This window comes from Nuphar pumila, chromosome 6 (assembly GCF_984573655.1).
Source record: "Nuphar pumila chromosome 6, dmNupPumi1.hap1.1, whole genome shotgun sequence".
Taxonomy (NCBI): Eukaryota; Viridiplantae; Streptophyta; class Magnoliopsida; order Nymphaeales; family Nymphaeaceae; genus Nuphar; species Nuphar pumila.
Window position 1 is genome coordinate 113,019,664 of NC_143254.1, and position 23,127 is coordinate 113,042,790.

The 23,127-nt window shown below is 38.1% G+C and overlaps 1 protein-coding gene across 1 annotated transcript; it reads left to right on the plus strand.

Moving 5' to 3' along the window:
- Nucleotides 1-20,903: 20,903 nt before the first annotated feature.
- On the plus strand, nt 20,904-21,665 carry LOC149835755 (RING/U-box superfamily protein). Its single transcript, XM_090009648.1, has one exon. It carries the CDS (start codon nt 20,904-20,906, stop codon nt 21,546-21,548), a length of 645 nt encoding a protein of 214 aa, XP_089865774.1. The 3' UTR covers nt 21,549-21,665.
- The last annotated feature ends 1,462 nt before the right edge of the window (nt 21,666-23,127 follow it).

Sequence of the window (23,127 nt, forward strand, 5' to 3'; positions counted from 1 at the left end):
AAGAACCTGGGCCTGCCATTATTCCATGACTTCCTCTCATACATGCTGTAGCTCTGCTCATGTTATTGCATTTCTAGCCCCATAGTTCTCTGCATGTGTGCTCTGTACCTGCATGTCATATCTACTGTGTATGCCATTCCTCAATTCATACCGCATTTGTTAAATGCATCAATTTTAATCACCTGTATTCTAACTTTTCTTACCAATTTTAAAATATGGCAACTTCTGAGATTTTGTAGTCTTAAAATCTGTATGCCACACTCCATGTCATCATATCTATTCTACTTATCAGGAGTCAAATCTCCGTGTATGCTACATCAGGTAGATGCATCACCTTATACTTAATTTTTTTTTCATTCACTTTGCTCCCATGATAGTTGGAAATCAATGTCCCTCTTTACATTTTGCATGTGTTAGTTATTTTCATGGATATCTAGTTCTTCACATGTTCCACAGATATCCTTGTATCTATCCATGCCCATGCATCAAAATGTTTGCACATGTAACTCCCAATTCCTCTGATATCACCAAATTACCCTATATATGTTACTGTTCTATGTCTAATTTCCATTGTTTTTAAGCAACCATGGTTGCAGGCACATATCCCATGATCCATCTACTGATTGTGTCTTTTTATGTGTATGTCATGCCATTCTTCTTAGATTCATAAACTCTCATCAACCCAACCTAGGTGGCCTACCATTTTTATCATCTAGCTTCTTTTCTTGCCAGTGGGGTCCTGCCATCCTTCTGGTGGTGGCATCTCTGTGAGGTCTCCTGACTATAATATCGTCGCTTGGCCCATGCCATCATGTCGTGTACTCAGCTGCTTGTCTATATGAAACTTCCATTTCATCTATGTGGTTTGCTCCCACAACCATTTACTAAACATCTTGTTCTATGCACTCCTCCATATGCTGGTCATTTTGCAAGGTTATCCAACTCCTTCATGCCTGGCACACATTTTTCCCAGCTTTGTGATTCTACCCATGCCCATATTCATGCCTGTAATATTAATATCTAATCCCTTGTTTGTCACATTCCATTTTATGAATCTGTGCATGCCATATTCCCATTGTTTCTTGTGTCAATTCAATTCTCCTGTTTGTTTTGCCATTCCACATTTAAACACCCCTTCCTCCCATTCATCATATGCCATGCTGGGTAGCTGCCCGATCCCTTCACCTCGTTAGAGTTGTTTCTGCCACTTTCATCATGTGGGTTTCTCTGATACTATCGTGCCAATAGGGACCATCACAGTGATAACTGTAGAATTTTTGTGTGCATACTGTAATGCATCCGGTAGATGCAATGACTTCCATTACCTCTTTCTGGTTCTTGTGCCTTATTTACTTTTTGTGGCCTGCTCTCGAGATTGAACAACACGATATCCTATATATATTGTATACCAATCATTTTCACATGTTTAACTGTTTTGTGTGCTACATTAGTCTGCCTCCACACATGCTCATGCATGTTGTATTCCATAAACCCCATAGTTTATCTGCATCCACGGGACGAAATCCATGTATGTCATCACATGAGTGCCTCTTACATCCATTCCATTGGTTCATGCATGTCACCGGTAAACCCACTTTGGTTGCCATTACTCATATCTACTATGTTATCATTGTGTCTTCCTACCTACCCTCTTGCGATGCCTATATGTCATCTCATAAATGCTTGATGCATGCTAGCATGAAGCTCATGCCCAGTTTGCCACTTGAGCATGCCGGTGACTTGGCTGTTCACATTCTCCTTGACAAAGTTATCATTTCTAGAATTGGTCATGGACAGGAGAAGTTTGAACCTTGCACCAATTGTAATTGGAGTAGCCCACAATGCCCAACTGCTTCCATTAGAGACAAAATGTAAAATATTAGGTATAGCGTGTCTTCCTATATTTGTTTTGTTCATTCTGAATTGTTCCCTTAAGACTTTGGTCCCTCTTATATGATTTTGGGGCCCCTCCACATACTTTTGGAGGCAAGATATTTTGATGGTTATGCAGTCACTTGCTAAATACAGGGGCTCTGCATGCTTTGCCAAGATATCTCATATAGGTCTTTGTTGGTAATTTACCACATAAATGGTAAACAAAAGGATGCTATAATTGTGAAATGTCCTCCACTCAATGGAATTATTGGCGTGAGGGATCCTCAAGATCCATCCCCAACAAAATCTCTTATCTAAGGGAAATGGACAGCATCAAGGGCCCCACCTACCTTGCTAGGTGGGTTGACTTAAATGTGTCCAAGTTGAAGGACATTGCAGGTTTGTTATCCATCGTGTGGATCTTCGCAAGGCCAAAGCTGGAGATACTGATGGAGGAGGGGAAGGGTATGCAACAGCATGGTGGGCCTCGGGTATTTTATTGGTAGATGGCTGCACTAGGGCTGGCTGGGTTTACACCCATAACCAGTCACGGCTGATGAGAACCAGGGTGTGTTCTTTGCCACTAGGCTGAAGCTGAAAGTACTGCTGGGGCATGGTGGACCTCAAGCGTTTTATTCGGAAGCCTGCACTAGGGACGGACGGCTGGGTTCACACCCATCCTGATTGCAGCCGATGAGAAGTTGGTTTTCCTTTGGCTTAGCAAAAACCGCCAGAAAAAAATAATAATAATAAATGAGTTGGACCTGTTTCAATCCTAACCCATTGGTTGCGTCTTGTAAGCCTTTCACCACTCATCCATATTGCTAAGTTTTACCCTGAGATATAAGATGGTTTTCGTAGGTATGTAAATGAGTTGGACCTGGGCCTGATCTAGAAATTACCGCATCTGGCCTGATTGGATCTAACCTAACCTCATTGGGCTTTGGATTTGGAGTCGATGGAGAAAAGCTACCAAATTCGAATTCAATGAATTAGTTCGATAGATTTTATATGTAATCTGGAAAAATAATCTGTCAGATTCAGATTTGGTTCGGACTCAGATTCGCATTTTGGATGCAAATCTGCATATGGAATCCGAATTTGATTATTAGTTGCATCTTGTTTGCTTTACCAAATCAAACTATGATTCAGATTCGTTCAATATCTGTTGATGTCGCTAGGTTTTTGTTCCATATAATTGTGGCCACCTTCTTGTGCCCGGTATGTGTAGCCCTTGAACCTATATAGGTGGGCGCGATGGAACTTGTCACTGGAGCAGTCACTGTTTAGTAGCTCATCCGGTAACATGGATCCAATAACCAGACTATCACCTTCTAGGAGAAAAATGGATCGATATCGCATTACTAAAAGGTTAACAGTGTCACTGTTATCCCTTGATGTAAAACTTGTTGGATTGAAAGGAGAGGAGAGGAAGTAGCAAGCTAGTCACAAAGATACTCTTCACTTGAATCATTTTCCGGAATTGTGAGTTTTTCTATTTCAAAAGTTTGGACGTAGTTTGTTCTAATATGTTAGGTTCACACGAGACTCGCTAAATCAAAAGAAGATTAAACAGCCAGTTTTGTGGATGCGAACCCATAATGGCGATGTCATTAGCTACTTTTAAGAAGGGGATGTATCATGTGTGATCGCTTTTGGCGATCACCTTGGAAGGTGATTGTTCCGATTACTACATTTGTGGGTCCTACCCAATGGGTCTCAGTAAGCGATTGGTGCACCCTTCGTGTCAGTGTGTTTTGTGTTTTGTACCTGAGGATGATGAAAAAAGGTGGAGTCAGATGGTCAAAACAAATTGGACAGTGTGTGCTCCACACAGGACCATCTTGTGCCATGGTGATCTAAAGGGGAAGAAGTGAGTGAAAGTGATGGCTGTAGAGTCAACGCACGGTCAGTGAGCATGGTGGTCTGCACCGTTGACCATGACCATTTCGAGAGTGTATCTACAGTGAACATCCAATGAACGTTTAGTCAAAACGTGGTATATGGACACGTAGGGTCAGCTCAATGTATATCTGGTTGAAAGCGGTCAATGGAAAAATGGTGCATCCATGGGGGATAACTGGTCACTTGAAGATAGATAGAGAACCATCATGCTAATGGTCTTAGTGGGCCTAGTGGGCTGTGGTATATGCAAAAAATACCATGTATCTTCTCTTTTCTGTTAGGCCAAAAGAAAACCCACCTCCAAATCACAAACCTCCCATTGGCAGTCCTTTCTCCGGTAAACAAGGCCACCCTGCCCCACCAAGGAGTACACTCGACTTTGAGAATCCTTTTTGACATCTCAGAAGGAAGGAAGTTTGAAATTTGAGAAACAACAAAAAAATAAAAAAGGGGGGTTGGCTTTGGGGAAAGGAGGGTGGGAGAAAAATATCTTCTATGGTAGGCAAGCTCAATAAAATAATATAACAAAATTTGCATACTGCCCCTTTCAAAAATATATTTTAAATTTTTGGATGGTCCCACACATTAAGAGAGCTGAAGATTCTGAAAAAAAACAGAGTTATAGCTTTTAACTTTTCAGATGCTAAAAGGGTATTAAGCCCCCACATGGTCCCTTAGTTGAGTTGGCATATGGTTCATTTCTCCTAAAAAGTTGAAGACCTAATGCTTTCCATCTTCTAAAATGCCAAGTTCATTATCGTGAAGGTGTTTGTCATTTTTTTTTTGTAGCAAAACAGCCCATTGTTTATGGTTATGACTACTGGGGTATCTAATCCCATTCACTCCCCTAGTTTTCCTCTCTCAGTATCAGTGTTGGGCTCGGTGGAGTCTTTTCACTGCTACTGTTATTTCTTATCTTTATGCATTTCGTGGTTTAAAAAATTGTCCATGCAGCTCCAACTTGGTAGTTTCTATCACCTGTCTATGGCTGTGCTCTGTGATTTGACGGCAAACTTCAAAGGCAACAATTCTGTGTTGTAAACCAAGTTTTTTTTTTGTTTAAGGGAAACCAAGTTAATTACTGAAATCTATCTAAACTTTTGCTCAAAGACATCTCCAACACAGATGTGGAAATCACAAAAATGCCTTATATTTCTAGTATGCTTTTAAAGATTTGGCACTTAGTTCCTTATGTATCATGAAAATATACACGGAAAACAGATCTAAAATAACAGTCCATCTTCTATGTTCATTTGGATTCAATTTATAACAATATAATTAGCATAATTTCTTAATAAAAAAAGCTTTCATTGATAGGGCTGTCAACGGGTCAAATTGATCCAGATCGAGAGGATCTGGACCCAGACCCATTGGCTTATGCACAACCAGATATGGGTCCAGTTTTGGATGGTAAAGACAGATACTAAAATCTTTACTTTTATGTTATGTTGAACATTGTTGGATCTTAATTAGTACTTGGGTCGGATATTGTTCTGGTTTGAAATTTGTAAACCAGATCCGGGTCCCTATGCTTCTCAAATCTTGCAGGTCGATCCAATTAGCTATTCGGTTCCTTTTCATTAAATGCTAACCTGGGGTTCTATCAGGCCCGAGCCATGTTGGTATCAGATCATACCCAACCCATTGACAGCCTTATAAGTTATAATGTTACAGGCAACGATCCCGTCCATAGTGGCGGGCTGGACCAGACCAGGCCTGGTCAAAACCAGCCATCAACAACCCAGGCCTAACCCTGGTTCAGGCTGGGCCAGGGGTCAAAATCCTGGCCCAGGCCCAACCCTGAAGGTTGGAGCCGCCCCTGGACCCACTTGTTTTCCAAAGAACAAAAGGTACACACAGCAATGAGTCGGGCTGTGTCTATTTTTTTATCGGGCCCGCGACCCATTGACAGGATGTGGGGGCCACTGCCTGATGCCTATCCCTACTTTAAGGGTTTCTCTTTCTTGGATGCAATTCCCATATTTTCTGGTCAGGGATGATTCTAAACTATTTTATTATACTTTTATAATATTTCATTTTTTAACTATATAAAAAAACCCCAATTTTAATTATATCTTAACACCAAGAGCTAGGATAGCAAATTCCCTGGAACTCCAACATGATTTGAACAAGATCTGACCATATTACCAAATATGGTAACCTCTTTTTGAATCTGGGTTGGTTCTTATACATGTACGGTTGAGATATATAATAAGGAGACCAGGATCCAATGAATTAAGAGATTGGATATAGGCATGAAATTAATGGGTGAGTTAGACATGAAATTGAGGCATTTGTTCTTTTTGCACGTATAGAAATGATAGAGATAGATCGTTTAACTGGTTCTAGTGTAACAAAGTTTGCTAGGATCTACATTAGGATTTTTAATTGGACTTTGGAGCCAAAATCAATTTCGGATACAGACCCGTTTTGCAAGAAATCAATACTGATCAAGCTTTATTTGACCAGTATTCACACTTGTTTTTATCCCAACCAAAGGCCTATGTCATTAAATAAGTAAAAAGGTTTAAAATGATCCTAGTTTTTTTTACTATCATAATATAGAGAGAGTAACCCGTATCATCAAACACATATGTCGTCCGTCAGAACACTTTTGCACCGCTGATCGCATGCATAATCAGTAACACATTTTTTGTTTTTGTATTGAAAATCATTTTTAGTGGCGGTCTTGACCGCTTAAAAACCTGGGTGGGAAAAAGGTTTTTAGCAGCTGCTAAAAATGTTTTTTTAAGCATGGCCCAGGGCTACACGTCCAAGCATCGTTCTGTTGCACACAAACTTTGGAAGCCCTTGCGGTATGGGACGCGTAATGCGAGGTGTGGAAGATGTGTGTGTGCCGCCTATGGGTGTGCCATGAAATATGCCCTGTGCCAAGGTTCAACACTAGGTTGTGCAAGTGCATGGCATGTGTGTGTGCATGTGAAAGGGCACAAAGGCAGCAACCAAGCATGAGGGTGTGTGCAACGTGCAGGGAATCCGAGCCAACCTCCATATCCAACCCATTTGAGCCTACCCACGTGTAGGAGCCTTGCACAACCTGCCCTGTGCTGCAGCAAGCTTGCAAGTGCTTGACACACACATGCACGCAGCGTGTGCCACTAACATTGGAGCTTTGTCAGTCGTGGTTTTGCTGATCAACCTTTCTTACGAATCTCAAATATTTATATACTCCGTATACCTCTATCATATCTTAAGAACAGTTCTTAACCTTTTGTAAAGCTGCCTAAGCTGTCAGGACAAAAACCACATCCAAAGTTGTAGTGCCGTCCTGTTTTGCAGGTTGTTTTATTTTTTCTAATCTCCTGTACATACCTTAACCACACTTGAACATGTAGAGCCCTTTAAGACCTTCCTAAACTTACTACATAATCTTTGAATATGATTTCTAAGACCCTGCTTATATTCATGACCCAAAACACTAATATTACATCATGCTGATTTGATTGTTTGACCTCACTTGCCTCTCCAATGCCCTAATATGACATCTCTGACTCTCAACACCTATACCAAACCTAAACACACATTCTTAGACTGTCCCAAAACTTCGAGATCAGATCCTTTTAGATCGGGACCAAAACCTATGCCTGAATGGCTCATCGAATCCAAAATGGTCCGACCCAATTTAGCCATATTAATCCTGTAGGTTTTCATACCTTTTAAACTGTCACCATTAGAGACCTTCGACCCTTACCACACCATATCAATCAATGTATAATCCCCCAGATGCACCAACCACAGGTCGAAGGAGCTTGAAACTACATGCACAATCTTCTCGCTTCTATCAGACTCCAATTATAGTACCCATCTGTTGCTATCTCGGGCTTATCTTCAAGTCCAAGTTTCGAGCTGTCAAATCTGGTTCTTGGAGAGGGTGCAACACGAACCTCCTGACGTTCACATGCGAACCACCAGATTGTTATGAACCCTTTCCTGCTTCGGGTCCGACCAACTAGATCCACCCAGCTGGGACTATAGAAAGAGAGTTTTCCTTTATTCCAAGACTTTCAGAGAAACCCACTCAACTTGGAGCGCTTTTATCATCTTGTAAATATATAAATAGATGTACCTAGTTTAGTTTATTTTCAATAAAGTTTATTTAGAGATTTTTCTAAGCTTCGTTCTTGGTTCTTGTTCTTATTTTCTAAAATAATATAGTTCTCTCTCGCCTCTCTTCCACACCCGTCATTGATTTGGAGGGAACACCTTTTCTCCCTCCCTTGCTGCTGACCATCAACCTTGTGCTTTCCTATGTAGCCGATCAGGAGAGACGACTCTCTCGCTTCTGCAAAGTTGCATGCCTCTCATGCTCGTGGTGTGCGCCTCTCTTTCGAGTCGTACCTCATGTCTAGCTCGTCAGAATTCGTAGGACTGTCTTCTGTAAAAGTTTGAGTCCTAACACTGACATTCTTGTGTGAACCTCTTGACATTCACATAAATATGTTGTGAACCTCCCGACGTTCGCACAAATATGTTGTGAATGTCAGGAGGTTCACAAAGAGTAAAAATTTCTTAAAAAAGTTGAGAATCATAGTTTTTGGGCATGGAGAGTATTTTGGCAAATTTGAGGCATTTTCAAAATCGTGCTATTTTACAAGGACAACACAATAATTTTTTGTTCATTATTTGTGAGAATCTAATGAATATCCAAATTTGATGGATATTTGAATCCATTTACATGCTAAAAGAGAATCCGATCCAACTTTTCACCATTCAAATCCGAATAAGGATTCAAATCCATTTAAACATGTGATTAGTCAAATATGATATATCTGAATCCCAGCCTGTTACATCCCTAGGCCAGTCTGAATGAGACATTTTGATTATATGTGACGAGACTTGATAAGTCTATAATTTTTGAATAATTGGCATGCAAGTTTTTATATTTCAAAAGACTCATGTTATATCACAAAGATGCAGGTATGATCATACACCGGTAGGGATGGCAGATGGAGGACATAAAAAAAGAATGGACTGGGGATGAAGGTTAAAATCAAAACCGGTACGGGGATGAACTTACTCTTCCCCCGCCCTGCCTCGCCCCGCCCCGCCCCATCCAGTCTCCTATCTTCGTTAAAGAAATTATTATTATACCCTTATACATATTATAAAATCCTATATATATTCCTCACCCCTAACATAAAACCCTTTCTCGAATCTCTCCTTCCTCTAACAAGCCGTATAAGCTCATATTTCTCTCCTCTCCTTTCTCTAACGGTAGAAGGCGGCAACGATGGAAAGATCGGAGAAATGGGTCCCTGCCTTATCTCGTTTGGACCGGGAATGGAAAACATGAAGCGAGAAATGATCAGGGGATGAAGGTTAAAATCAAAATCCATGCGAGGATGAAAGGCAAAATTTTGAGACGGGGCGGGGGTGGAGAACTTGTCCCCCACCCCCACCCGGTCCACTGCCATCCCTGGACACTGGATGTGAGTAAAATGTGGTAATCCAAATTTTTTAAAAACGGGGACATGAGGGGCATAGTTTTTTAAAAATTTTAATGAATAAATTATTATTTTTTGATGTTTTAATACATAAAAATGCATTTTACTAAAATAGTATTAAAAAAACATAAAATAATTGTCGGTGTCAATGTCATCGTGTCTGAGCATGAGATTGTCCTCTGGTGGGTGTCATGCCTATTCTAGGTTTGCAAAAGGATTGGATTAAGGGAGGGTTTGTTGCAAATTTTGGCTGTTCTGGATCCTATCCGACCCAACTTCACAATGTATTTTGTGATCCGAAATTCGAACCGTTTGCATCCCTGACATTTTTCCTTCAAGAAACTGAGATCTGGTTTACAGACTTTCACACACTGTCTAAATCCATATTACTGAGAACCTTGTGTGGACATGATAATCAAATCGAACCTACCTTAACAACAATAATAATAATAACATTCAACTTCACATCAAAGAAGTAGGACTTTGCAATTTGAACAGAGTTAAACAGACTGAAAATGTTTGACGTTGACAGGTCATTATGACCAAAATGCCCTTTTTCTGTCGAGGAAACTCCCGCATTAATGGGCATGTTAAAAAGGTGCAACGTCAGGGAACTTGGGTTTTTCATATTTTCTGCGATTCGTGAAAATGCTTTGTGAAAAATGTGTGGACAGTGCACGTCACCTTGTATTGGGACGTTGCAGGTTCAAAACCCGATGGTAAAGTGGTAAGGTCTGCCTAACCCCAACTTGCCTTAAAAAAAAAAAGTGTGGGATGTAAAGGAGTTGGATAACCATGCAGAATGACTAGCAGCATATGGTGGGGTGCATAGATGAAATGGAAGTTGCATATAGACATAAGCAGCTGAGTATGGATGGCAGGACCCCATTGGGATGATGATAAATTGGTAGGCCACCTAGGTTGGGCTGATGAGAGTTTTTTAATGTAAGATTGGCATGACATACACACAAAAAGACACAATCAGCATGGGATATGTGCCTGCAACCATGGTTGCTTAAAACCAACGAAAACCTATAAAAAATGGGCATGATGCTAAACGAAACATGCTAATGGATTTTCGTTGTTTCTTTTCAAAATTCTGATCCCATAAATATGATTTATTTAACAGATATTGACACTTGGATCTTGCATTTTGGATGGAAAAAGTGATATTTAGAGCCTAAAAAATGTATCAAAATTGTAGCCGTTGATTTTTGAAACCTTATAAAAACCAATCCATTCATCAAAAAATGCTCCAAAAAGTGATTCATATAAAAACAAGTATATAAATCACATATGTACCATCAGAATTTTGAAAAAACACAAAAAAATCCATTTTACATATTTCATTTAGCACCGTGCCTATTTTGTAGGTTTTCACACACACACACACACACAGCCTACCCACCAAAAATCATGCCAACCCTACCCACTGAAAATTTTTTGATATTTTTTTCAAAATTCTGACAGTACACCCACCAAAAAATTGATTTACTAGAAATTGATACTTGGATCATGAATTTTGGATATAAAAAATGGTATTTGGAGCCTCAAAAATTTATAAAAATTATATGCCATTGATTTTTGAAACATATAAAAATGTATCCATGCATCGGAATCAAATGCTAAAAAAACTAATTCCTATAAAAACAAGCATATAGATCACATCTGTACAATCGGAATTTGAAAAAAATATCATAAATCCAATAAAACGTGTGATGGGTAGGTTTGGTAAGGTTTTTAGTTCGTAGGTTTTCAAAACCCTATATATATATATATATATATATATATATATATATATATATATATATATATATATATATATATATATATACCCAATAGAAAACCTCCCAAACCTACCCAATAAAAAATATTTATCAGATTTTCATTGTTTTTTTGAAATTCTGACCATACATATGTTTCATCATGATTGATTTACTAGAAATCGGTACTATCATGCATTTTGAATGAAAAAAATAGTATTTGAAGCCTTGAAAATTTATGAATTTGTAAGCCGTTGATTTTTGAAACCTTATAAAAACATATCCATGCATCCAAATCAAATGCTCAAAGAACTGATTCCTATAAAAACAATCGTATAGATCACATTTGTAAGGTCAGAATTTCTAAAAAAACATAAAATCTGATAAATATTTTTTATTGGGTAGGTTTGAGTGGGTTTTTATTGGGTAGGTTTTCATTCCTCTCTCTCTCTCTCTCTCTCTCTCTCTCTCTCTCTCTATATATATATATATATATATATATATATATATATATATATATATATATATATATATATATATATATATATATATATATATATATATATATATATATATATATATATAAGGGAGAAAAAACCACCCTTACCGCTTAAACATCTGATCATGTGCCGAGAGGTGCTGGCCATGTTTTGGCATCCATAGTGTTGAACACCACGACTACTCTCCTGCCCGCCGAAGATAGTTTCCTGTTTGCTTCAAACTTTGTGGCAACGGATGCACAACCTCAGTATCGAATTCACAAAGTCCGTTATCTTGAACGCGTTAAATGATCTTACTTGATCTATAATGATTTTTAAAATGTGGGTAATTTTTATTTTTTAATTTGTAGCTATAGTTCTAGTTGTCCATCATTTTTATCCTCATTTATCTGGAAATTGGAAATGACTATTGTGGTGGCGAAAAAAAAGGCCGTGCTCTTCTATTATAGATTGGGATAAACATTGTCAAAATAAAAATAATTTAAAAATTGCATGTCTTTAAAATTAAGATATGAATTGGGTAGGAGTACCAATTTTCACCCACTTATTAGGATAGGTGATATTTGGTGACAATATATGTGATGGGGAACACTTGAGGGAAGGTTGAGGTTGGTATTGAAAACAATAAAGTAACTTGAAATAAAATAATATGATCTAGAAGAAACTGTCCATAAAATAATGGATGGAAGGTAAGATATTTAATGGCCTGTGGGTAGTAATAAATATAAATTATTTTTCTTTAATACTTTGTGTTTCTAAGACATTGTAGTCTTCTCATTTTTTTCTCATCATCCTTCCATAAAACAGATAATTCATATAACAATTATTATTGGTTGTAGATTTTGGATTCTCTTTGGTTGGGTGATTAGTTGAATGATTGGCATTGATATTCATTTACTCAAATTCTGCAAAATGGAGGAAATTTATTAGACCAAGCCAATTAGTCAAATTTATTTTTATCCTTAAATAGAAAAGTAAAAAGAATGATGATGGCGACTTTTTTATCATTACATGGGCTTCAAATTTTTTGTTAATAGATTGGCCCAGTCCGAGGGCCTCAGCTGATTCCATTTATAGGCTTGAGTGCATCTTAACAGCCAAAGCTGGACTTGGACTCATATTCGAACACAATGTTGTTAAACCGATCCGAATCGGTCTCAGTAGCAAAAAGATGTGATGCACCTTCACAAACTCTTGGCATTTTGTTGTTTTGTGGACAAGGGTTCAATTTAAGACCCGTTCGTTTCAAGAAAAGTGAAGGGAAAAACCACCGAAGTGGTATCCCATGTGGTAAGCGGGGTCCAGTGTCAAGCTGAAGGCCCAGGATCGAATCCCTCTGCCACATGGCGCTGCTGTTGTTCTACTAAGAGTCAGCCTAACCCCAGCTTGCCTTTCTAAAAAAAAAAAAAGTGAAGGGAAAGAATTCCCCCCTCCCAGGATAGTCAAGTCGCAGCCTTCTCATATGAAATGACTATACCTTTTTTCTGAAAGGCAAGCTGGGGTTAGGCTGGCAGACCCCCTACCAGTTATTATTGAATGTAATACTTGGGTTTTGAACCTGCAACGTCCCACAACAGGGAGACGTGCACTGACAGCTCCTACCAACCACGTGGAAGTGAGGCATACCTGCAATGTGAGCATATGTCACAATGACACGCCACTCAAGGTCCGTGTCAGTGAGGGTAGGAGCAGTGTGACAAATATGGCGAGATTTATGAAAATCTCGCGATAATATCGCTAGAAATTGCCTGAAAGTTTAAAACGGCAATTTCTCGCGAGATTTACAAAATATCACGAGATTTATGAAAAAACATAAATACCGCTATTTAAACATGATATTTACGTTTTAAATGGCTATTTATCATGAAAAAAATCATGTATTTTTATTTTTAAATAAATTTTATCAATATTTTCTTATAAAAATATTTTTTATATTTTTAAATTATTTTTTTATTGCAGAGATTTTGCAAAAAAAATGCGAGATTTATGGATTTTTTTCAATTTCTCACGAGGTTTTTGAAAAATGAGGAATTGCCGATAAAAATGCTTGTCACTATGGGTAGGAGTCGGACATGACACTTGTGTGTTTTTACGGTATTTTAATATTTTTTAATAATGTTTTGATATTTTAATAATATTTCAATTAAAAAAGTATTTTATATGTTAAAGTATTAAAAAATTTGTTTTTATTGATTAAAAAATTTAAAAATATTTGCCATCGTGTCTTATTCCTCAAAAAAATCACACGAATTTCGTGCCATGGGTTGGATCGTGACGGTATCTTTTTTGACAGAGATGTGTGATGCCCGTTTTTCTGTAGGGCATGTTTGTTTTTCACAATATTCCGTGAAAAAACAGTAACTTTTTCATGGCAAAGTCTTGTTTTCCTGTCAAACTAACAGACCCTTATGGAATTCAAACCTAAGATTCCTTGGTTATATATGATGACAACGCGAACCTAGTCATTCAGCTATCTCATTTGATCCCCAAAGGAAACTACTTCTGAGAAAAAAAGTTCCTATGATTTTCATTCTGGGTCACGTGGAATTTGATTCTGCCCACCATCTTTGTCTTCATTCGTACGTGGTGGTACGAGAGGGAACCGTCTCACATGCCTCCACCATTCTCACCACCCAGAAATTGTCTATCCGGTACAATTTTTAGACATGTTCCAAAAACGGGTCTGCCATTGAGGTCTTTTATTAGTTGTGGTGGTGTTCACAGTTATTACAAAATGTTTAAAACGATAAAAAAACGCCATCCTAATACTCTTATTTTTCTTGCATTTCAAAAAAATATTAGTTGTTTTTTTTTTCTTTGAAAAAACTGCCGATATTTGTTACTGTCTCTAGGACTGTCAACTGGACGGCTTTGTATGACTACCCGAACCCAACCCCATAAATGAGTCAGCTTGAACTTGGTTCAATAGGTCTAGAGTTCAAATCCAATTACTTACAGGTTTGAAACAATAGCCAGCTTGAGCTTGTCATGAGCTTGAGCTCGAATAGACTCACTGCAAAAATGATCTGAGCTTCAACATCTCAAGTTCAGTTTATTCAATTCGTTTACATGCCCAACTGCACAATACACAACTTCAAGTTCAGGTCTAGGCTATGTGGGTTCAGGAAAAGGGAAGACCAAATGAAACCCATATGATTTAAAGGTGTCTACAATATACTTTTTCACTTAACAATTTATATGAGATACTTCACGTAAGGTAGCTGCCTACCACTTTTCTAGCCTACCACCAGCCAACCGTGAGTGAACCAGTGTTTTAAGTTGTTTTTAGTAAATTTGACCTTGCAGATATGTTCGACATGATCGACTTGTTAGGAAATAGGAAACAATGTTAGGGAACGACACTTCGACCTACAAATGAATCAAAGAAATAAGCACGAAAAAACAAAATGAGAAAAACAGTCACACACGAAAATAGGGATTTTACGTGGTTTTATGAGAATTGCCTATGTCCATGACTGCACTGAGCCTTCTTCTTTATTGATTGAGATACACAATCCAGATGCAAATGCCTCCTTAAATAGGAGTCTACGAATTTTACATGGAGTCTACTAGTGTTGTTAGATGCAACATAAAGTCTAGGGTAAACTTATAGAACTACTCTCCAACAACAAGTTTAGGGTAAAATTACAGTTAGATCTACAAAAATTATGAATTTATATCCAGTTAAGAAACAGGCTCTACACTCCTCCAACAATCTCTCACTTGGAGACTGTTTTTTTTTTCAGCAACCACACCTTGTGACTTTTCTTCTCATACAATCCAGAATCTCAATGCAATACCTCCAAATTCATGAAGGCCAATTGAGATTGTGCACAACCTCGACTTTTCTACAGTAACTGTCTTGGTCAACATGTTTGTTGAATTTTCTGATCCACATATCTTCTCAAGTGGCATTGCTCCATCAACTAACAAAACATGAATAAAGTGATACTTTACCTTAATATGCTTCATTGTGGCATTAAATGCTAAATTCTTTGCCAGATGAATCACATTTTAACTATCATAGAAAAGAACATTATTGATATGCTTTCTACCAAATTCTTTTAGAAAATTCTTCAATCAAATCATCTCCTTGCTTGCATCAGTAATAGCAACATATTCAGCTTTAGTGGTGAAGAGGGCAATAACCTTATGTAACTGAGAGACCCAACTTATAGTAGTGCCACCCAAAGTGCAAACTTAGGGTGCTTTTACGGTTGTCAACATCACCGCCTAATTCTGCATCAACAAAGTCTTGCAAAATCATGTCACCTTTGTCAAAACAAAGTGCCATGTATGTGGTACCTCTCAAGTATCAAAGGATCCACTTCATAGCTTTCTAATGTTGCTTTTCTAGATATGCCATGTATCTACTCATGACTCTCACTGCTTAAGTTATGTTTGGCTTAGTATAAACCATAGCATACATCAAGCTATTACCTGCTAAAGCATATGAAACTTTGGACATATATTCATAGTTCTCATCTGACTTGTGTAACTACTCTTTCAATAATTTGAAATGACTTGCCGAAGGAGTACTTACAGGTTTTGCATCCTGCATACGAAACATGCTTAACACATTTTCAATATAATCTACCTAAGACAACTTCAAAGAGTCAACTTCTCGATCTCAAGAAATTCTCATTTCAAGTATTTTTTTTGCAGCTCCTAGATCTTTTATTGCAAATTCCTTTGATAATTATTGCTTCAACTTGTTGATCTCTTGAACGTTAGATCTTACAATTCTTGAATGTTAGATCTTGCAATGAACATATCATCTACATAATAAGCAAAATAATATAGTAATCATCAGACCGCTTAAGGTAATAACAATGACCCATCTAAAATCTCATGAATATGTGGTTACACATGAATTCGTCAAACTTCTTATACCACTCTCTGAGGGCTTGCTTCAAACCATATAGGTTTTTATTCAACTTACACACAAGCTCTTCCTTACCATGTATTGCAAACCCTTCTGGCTGCATCATGTAGATGTCTTCTTCCAAATCACCATGAAGAAAAATATTTTTCATATCTAATTGCTCTAAGTGCAAGTTTTCAGCTACAACAATACTTGATATAAATTTGATTGTAGTTAAGTGTAGTCAATGCTTTCCTTTAGTTATAAACCTTTCATAATCAGCCTGACTTTGTATTTCTTGTTGCAATCATGTTCTTTTTTAATTTGATAGACCCATTTGTTATGAAGTGTCATTTTGCCCCATGGCAGTTGAGTTAGCACCCATGTTTGATTTGCTTGCAATGAGTCCATCTCTTCTTTCATGGCTAGCTCCCACTAGAAAGGATCATTAACCTACTTTGCATCACTAAAACATTCTGGCTCACTACCATCAATCAACAATAAGTAATACAAAGAAGAAGAATATCATTTAGTAAGTCTACATGTTCTAGATGGTCTTCTCAGCTCCATCACATGTGTACTAGGTTCTGGTGGCGATGTAATATTTTTAGAATTCTCTCAAACTCTCATTGCTACATCATGCTCAGAGATCTTCTCTAATTCAAGCTGCTCACCATTTCTTGCCTTGCCACATTCTGCAATAGATCTATTTTTAAACAAGATATTTTCATTGACTATTTCATATATTCTTCTTTTGATTATCCTAGAACCGATATCCAAATTCGTCATTACCATATTCAATGAAAAAACACTTTATGGACTTTGGATTCAATTTATCTCTTTCATCAAAATCTACATGCACATATGAAACACAACCGAAAACTTTTAAGTATGACAAATTTACCTCTTTTCTTGACCATGCCTCCTCTGATAGTTCAAAGTCCAAAGAAACATAAGACCCTTTGATTAATCAAATAAGCTATTGTGTTCACTGCTTCAACCCAAAATATTTTAGGTAATCCAATATGTATCATCATGCTTCTAGCTCATTCATTCAAGGTTTATTCTGTTGTGGGGTTCTTGAAACTGTCTTTTCCATTCAAATCCTACTATCTGCATAAAACTCCTTGAATTCTTTGTTATTGTACACACCCCCATTATCATACCTCAAACACTTTATATTTACGTCTGACTCATTTTCTACTTGAATTTTTCACTTCTTAAAAGTAGACAATACATCATATTTATTTTTGAGAAAATAAATCTATACTTTTCGAGTAGAGTCATTAATAAAGGTAATATAATAGTGTGAAACTCCAATGGATGGTACAAAAACAGGACTCCATATATCTGTATGCATAAGCTCTGGCTTTTTTTTGTCTTTAGTGTCCTTTGAGCCTTCAAGAAACTAACCTTTTCTGCTTTTCAAAAATACAGACATCACAAAGACCAACATCTACAGACTTCAAGTTGGATAACTTTTTCATTAATGAAAGTATCTTCATCTCTTCCTCACTCATAAGCCTGAGTTTACAATGGTAGATTTTAGAATCACAGGTTTAATCAATGACTGCCACGGTGTTTTTAGGGTACCCATCTTGTTGCCTCTTTGCATAATCATAGCATCTTTGATGATTTTTTAAGATCTACCCTCAAAGGTTGTAACATACTCTTCATCATCAAGCTGTCTCACATAGATTAAATTTCTTTTTAAAGTTAGAACATGTCTGACATTATGCAACCTTCATAAATTATCATTAGCCATCTTAATTCGAACATCACCTTTTATTATAATATCTAAAGGTTTATCATCTGCCAGATAAACCTTTCTAAAATTTCTAGCAACATAATTATCTATATCTTCTCTACATGAGGTAAAATGAAAAGATGCTCCAGAATTCAAGATCCAGGATTTGATGAGGCTATCAATACTCAGGATTAGGGCATCAAAAACTTCTATTATTGAGTTGACAGACCTTCCATTATAATTGCACTCACTCCTTGATTTAAGAACTTCAAGGAGGATGAGATGTACATTTCTATATAGTTGATTAACCTCCATCTTTCAAGAGACGAGAGAGAGGAATAGAGAGATTCATGGATGTAGGTCTGGTTAGATTGAATCGTGTTAAGTGCATCTTCTTCCTACGTGTGTGTTGAGCTTTGTTGTGCATTTTTATTGTGTTTGTTGCTCGTTTATGATATCAGAGTTGTGACATCTAACGATCATGAGTTCTATCCCATCAAGCTCTGTAGGAGAGGTTAGCTAAAAAATGAATACATATTCTACTTCTTTGATCCCCTTGCTTCCCACTCCATCTAATATGCAATATTTCTTGTCGACAAAGTTGTCATCAAATAATCTTTTTTGTTGTGAGAATCACAATTTAAATTTCTTTTGAGTAACTTCGGATTAATGGGATTGTTGATGGGTCATCCCCATGTCTAAACAAATTCTTATCGGTTGAACTTGAAAAACAAGCTGCCATTAACCCAAATTATGAAAAATTGCATCATCAAGACCAACTGCTCCTTAGCCTGCTACTATCGTCATTGAAAGAAGATGTGCATAGCCAAATAGTTAGTATGACAACCTCATATGAGGTTTGGAATTCGTTAAGAAAAATGTACATAACTTCGATGAATATTTATTTTCCTTTAAACAGAAACTGACTATATCCCACTCTCCTAGGCCCCGTCTCACTCACTGCAACTCACACTCCCACTACTTCTCTACCCGTCCTGTTACCTGCATTGGCCAACACCATCCCTAGCTACACTTTTTCACCCCATACTCATACTAATCTTGATTCTCATGTTCCCTCTACTTCCACTTCTACTCAAGATGCAACATCGAATCCCCCTTCCAATTCCATTGACTCATCTAGTCCTCCTCCTCTCGCTCCAATCCATACTCATCACATTGTGACTCAGCCCTAGTCTAAATCTCTCAAACCCAAAACATTTATATCTACTCGATACCTCTTACCAAAGGCCCTTCTTATTGAAGTCTCCAGGGATTGAACCCACCTGTTTCACTCAAGCCAATAAGCATTATCATTGGTGTTAAGCTATGGTTGTTGAGTTCAATGCTCTTCTACAAAATGACATGGTCTCTTGTCTCTCCTTCCTCGCATCAGAAGATTGTTGGATGCAAATGGATCTTCAAAGTCAAGCGAAGAGCAGATAGATCATTGGACCGTTATAAAGTCAGGCTTATTGCCAAAAGCTTCACTCAAGAAGAGGGTATATATTTCTTTGAGACTTTCAGTCCAGTGGTTAAACCACATACTATTTCAGTAGATGTTAATAATGCCTTTTTATATAGTATTATTTTTTAAAAAGTTTATGTCTCAACCTCTGGGTTTACAAATTTGTGCTTCCCTTATCATGTTTGTAAGCTACACAGAGCCCTTTATAATCTTAAACAGGCACCAAGAGCCTAGTACCAACTTATGAGCATATTCCTAATTCAAATTGGTTTTTGTGGATCCAAAACAGATGCTTCTCTATTTATTCTTTCTCATGATAAATTTACAAATATTTATCATGGTATATATGGATGGCATTGTAATTAGTAGAAGTTCCTATGTTTTCGCTCATCATCCCCTTCATCTTCTTGGGAAGGAGTTTGTTGTTCGTGACTTGGGTTCAATTCATTATTTTTTTGGGCATCGAAGTTGCTCTTGTTTTTTGTTGGTTGTTTCTATCTCAACAAAAATATATTATTGATCTCTTGCAATGCACTAATATAGATGGTGCCAATCTGGTCTCCTCACCTCTGTCTCCCTCTATCAAACTCTCATTGTATGGTGGGGGATCCACTTCTCAATCTGACCGGGTATCACTAAGCTGTGAGTGCCTTGCAATATCTCACATTGACTCACCTTGATCTGGCATTTGCAGTCAACAAGATGTATCAATTCATGCACCAACCCACGACCCTTCACTATTGGATGAGCTCATTTTGAAGAAATCATTGGATCTCCACCTCACAACTTTATTTGATGCTGATTGAGCTAGTAGTCTTGTTGACAAAAAAATCTATTAGGGGTTATACCATTTTTCTCGGTTCTTCTCTTCTTTTTTTTTTTGCTCAAAAACAAAATGTTCTATCATGCTCTAGCACCAAAGTAGAATATCGTGCCCTTGCATCTTTCACTAAATTTGATTTTTCACGTTAAGAGCAAACACATTGAAATTGACTATGGGATCGTGTCTAAAAAACTACGTGTTGGTTACGTCGCATAAATCGATCAACTTGCGGATATCATGATGCGGAAGTAATTTTAGTATGACTGTGACATACCCTACGGAGAATCCAAAGAAACAGATTAATCTTTTACTGTCGTTGACCAATGATTCAGGGTTACTGTCGTAATTTGCAAGGGGAGAGCAAGCAGGAAATAGAGAGCCCGCGGATTCTCATCCTCACTCCACTCCTCGCTAACCGTCCACCACTCGAACCCCTTTTTAGCCCAAACCACCCCCACCACCCCGTACCCAACTCTCTCTCTCTCTCTGTTCATTCATGGTCTCCCCACCGAGCTCACTGGTGAAACAGAACTCCCGGCGTCTCCTCGACGCCCCGGCGTCTGGAGGAGCCGTGGCGCCGGCGGACGGCACGGTGGACTCGGACGTGGTGGTCATCCTCGCCGCCCTCCTCTGCACCCTCATCTGCCTCGTCGGCTTAGGGTTCATGGCGCGTTGCGCCTGGCGCTGCCGCTTCCTCCGCAGCGCCGGTGCTGACGGCGGCAGCGCTGATCCCGCCGCCAACAAAGGCCTCAAGAAGAAGGTCATCCGCTCCCTCCCGGTGGCCGCCTTCGACTCCTCCGCCGGAAAATCCACCGACTGCGCCATCTGCCTGACGGAATTCCTCCCCGGCGAGCAAATCAGGGTTCTTCCCCAGTGCGCCCACTGCTTCCACCTCGCCTGCATCGACACCTGGCTCTCCTCCCACTCCTCCTGCCCCTCCTGCCGCCACATCCTCTCCGAGAAGGCCGGGCCGCCACCGCCTCCTGCGCGGAGGTGTCAGAGGTGTGGATTGCAGGAGAATTTCTCTCCGGCGTCGGTCTCCGACACTTCCGCTTCCGGTGGCGCAGGTGTTGTCGGTGGTTCTGTCCTAGATCAAGGGCTCAGGTCCAGAGAAGATGATCCGGACAGGTTTTTACCTTAGTTACCATTTTTTTTTTAAATTTACCTTTGTAATTTGTCACAAAATTATGAAAATGAGGTTTTCCCCCTTTTTTATTGTTGTTTAATTTACGAATGTAACATAAGAGCGAAGTTGGCTTCCATTATAAATGATGAGGAAGATGAGGATTGATTGGTTTCTCGGATGATAAAATTTGCTTCTTGTGTTAAAACTAAAACAGGGTAAAAAAGAGTTTCCCATATGGATCTTGAGTTCGAATTCCCTAACCCCTGACTTAAAACTTTCAGAAAAAAGAAAAAGAAAAGCCAATTTTGGTTTTATTAGTTCAATGGAACGATGTAAAGGTGTGATTGTAATCTTTAGATTTTGTTTTTGCCATTGAGTGATAAGCTGAAGCTTCATATCAATCAACATGGAACCGCTGTATCTCAAATATTTATATACTCCATATACCTCTATCATATCTTAAGAACAATTCCTAACCTTTCCTAAACCTGATTAAGCTGCCACACTTAACATGTAAACCCCTTTAAAGACCTTCCCGAACCTACTACATAATCTTTGAATCTGATTTCTACATAATCTTTGAATCTGATTTCAGCCTTAGCTAACACCCTGCTTACGTTCATGACCCGAAACACTAAAATTACATCCTACTGATTTGGCAGAACCCATCAAAAACAACATATTCTGCCTCCTGTCCTCACACAGAAATATCGTTGCCATTATTACCCATTGGCTTTGAATAGCTTAAAATGGATTCAATTGTACTCCCAGACTTGGCACTGATCCAATCTCGCCCTACTAGTTTCCACTCAATTCAACAACAGTATAGGGTCCTAAGAAAAATGGGTCCTTGACCAATGATTTATGATTTAGGTGCATTCATAATTTGCAGAGAGAGAGAGAGAGAGAGAGAGAGAGAGATACAAATATGAATGTTCATCTAATATAAGATTTTTGTGATTAGAAAATAAGTCATTTAAACCATTTTTAAAGGTGAAGTGTCGGCCGGTCCAGAGGGGTGGTGCTACCGACCGGGACCCACGACTAGGTGCCATTGGGGGAGGATAAAAAATAAAATAAAATTGAAAAACTTCAAAGAGCAAGATGCTGCTCTAGGATATTGACATGTGGGCCTGCATGTTGTGTTAAATCTCAACTGCATTTATTTATTAAGGTTAAATCAGTCATTTTCTTTTAAACTCTTTATGTTTAGTATTGTTATTTATGGCCAGCATCAGTCCATTCAAAACTATCAGTGCATCTGATGTGACTTATGTGCTGAAACACCAGTATATGCCATAGTGACAAAAGTTTTTATCGGCAATTTCTTGTTTTTTCAAAAACTCGCGAGAAATTGAAAAAATTCCATAAATCTCGTATTTTTTGGCAAAATCTTGGCAATAAAAAATTAATTAAAAAATATAAAATTGATTTTTTATAAGAAAATATTAATAAAAATTATTAAAAAAACATATAAAAAATTTCATGATAAATAGCTGTTTAAAATGTAAATTTCGTGTTTAAATCACGACATTTATGTTTTTTCATAAATCTCGCGATATTTTGAAAATCCAGTGAGAAATTGCCGTTTTAA

What these genes read in the sequence shown, in the direction of transcription:
- LOC149835755 (XM_090009648.1), top strand. Translation starts at nt 20,904, where the DNA reads ATGGTCTCCCCACCGAGCTCACTGGTGAAACAGAACTCCCGGCGTCTC.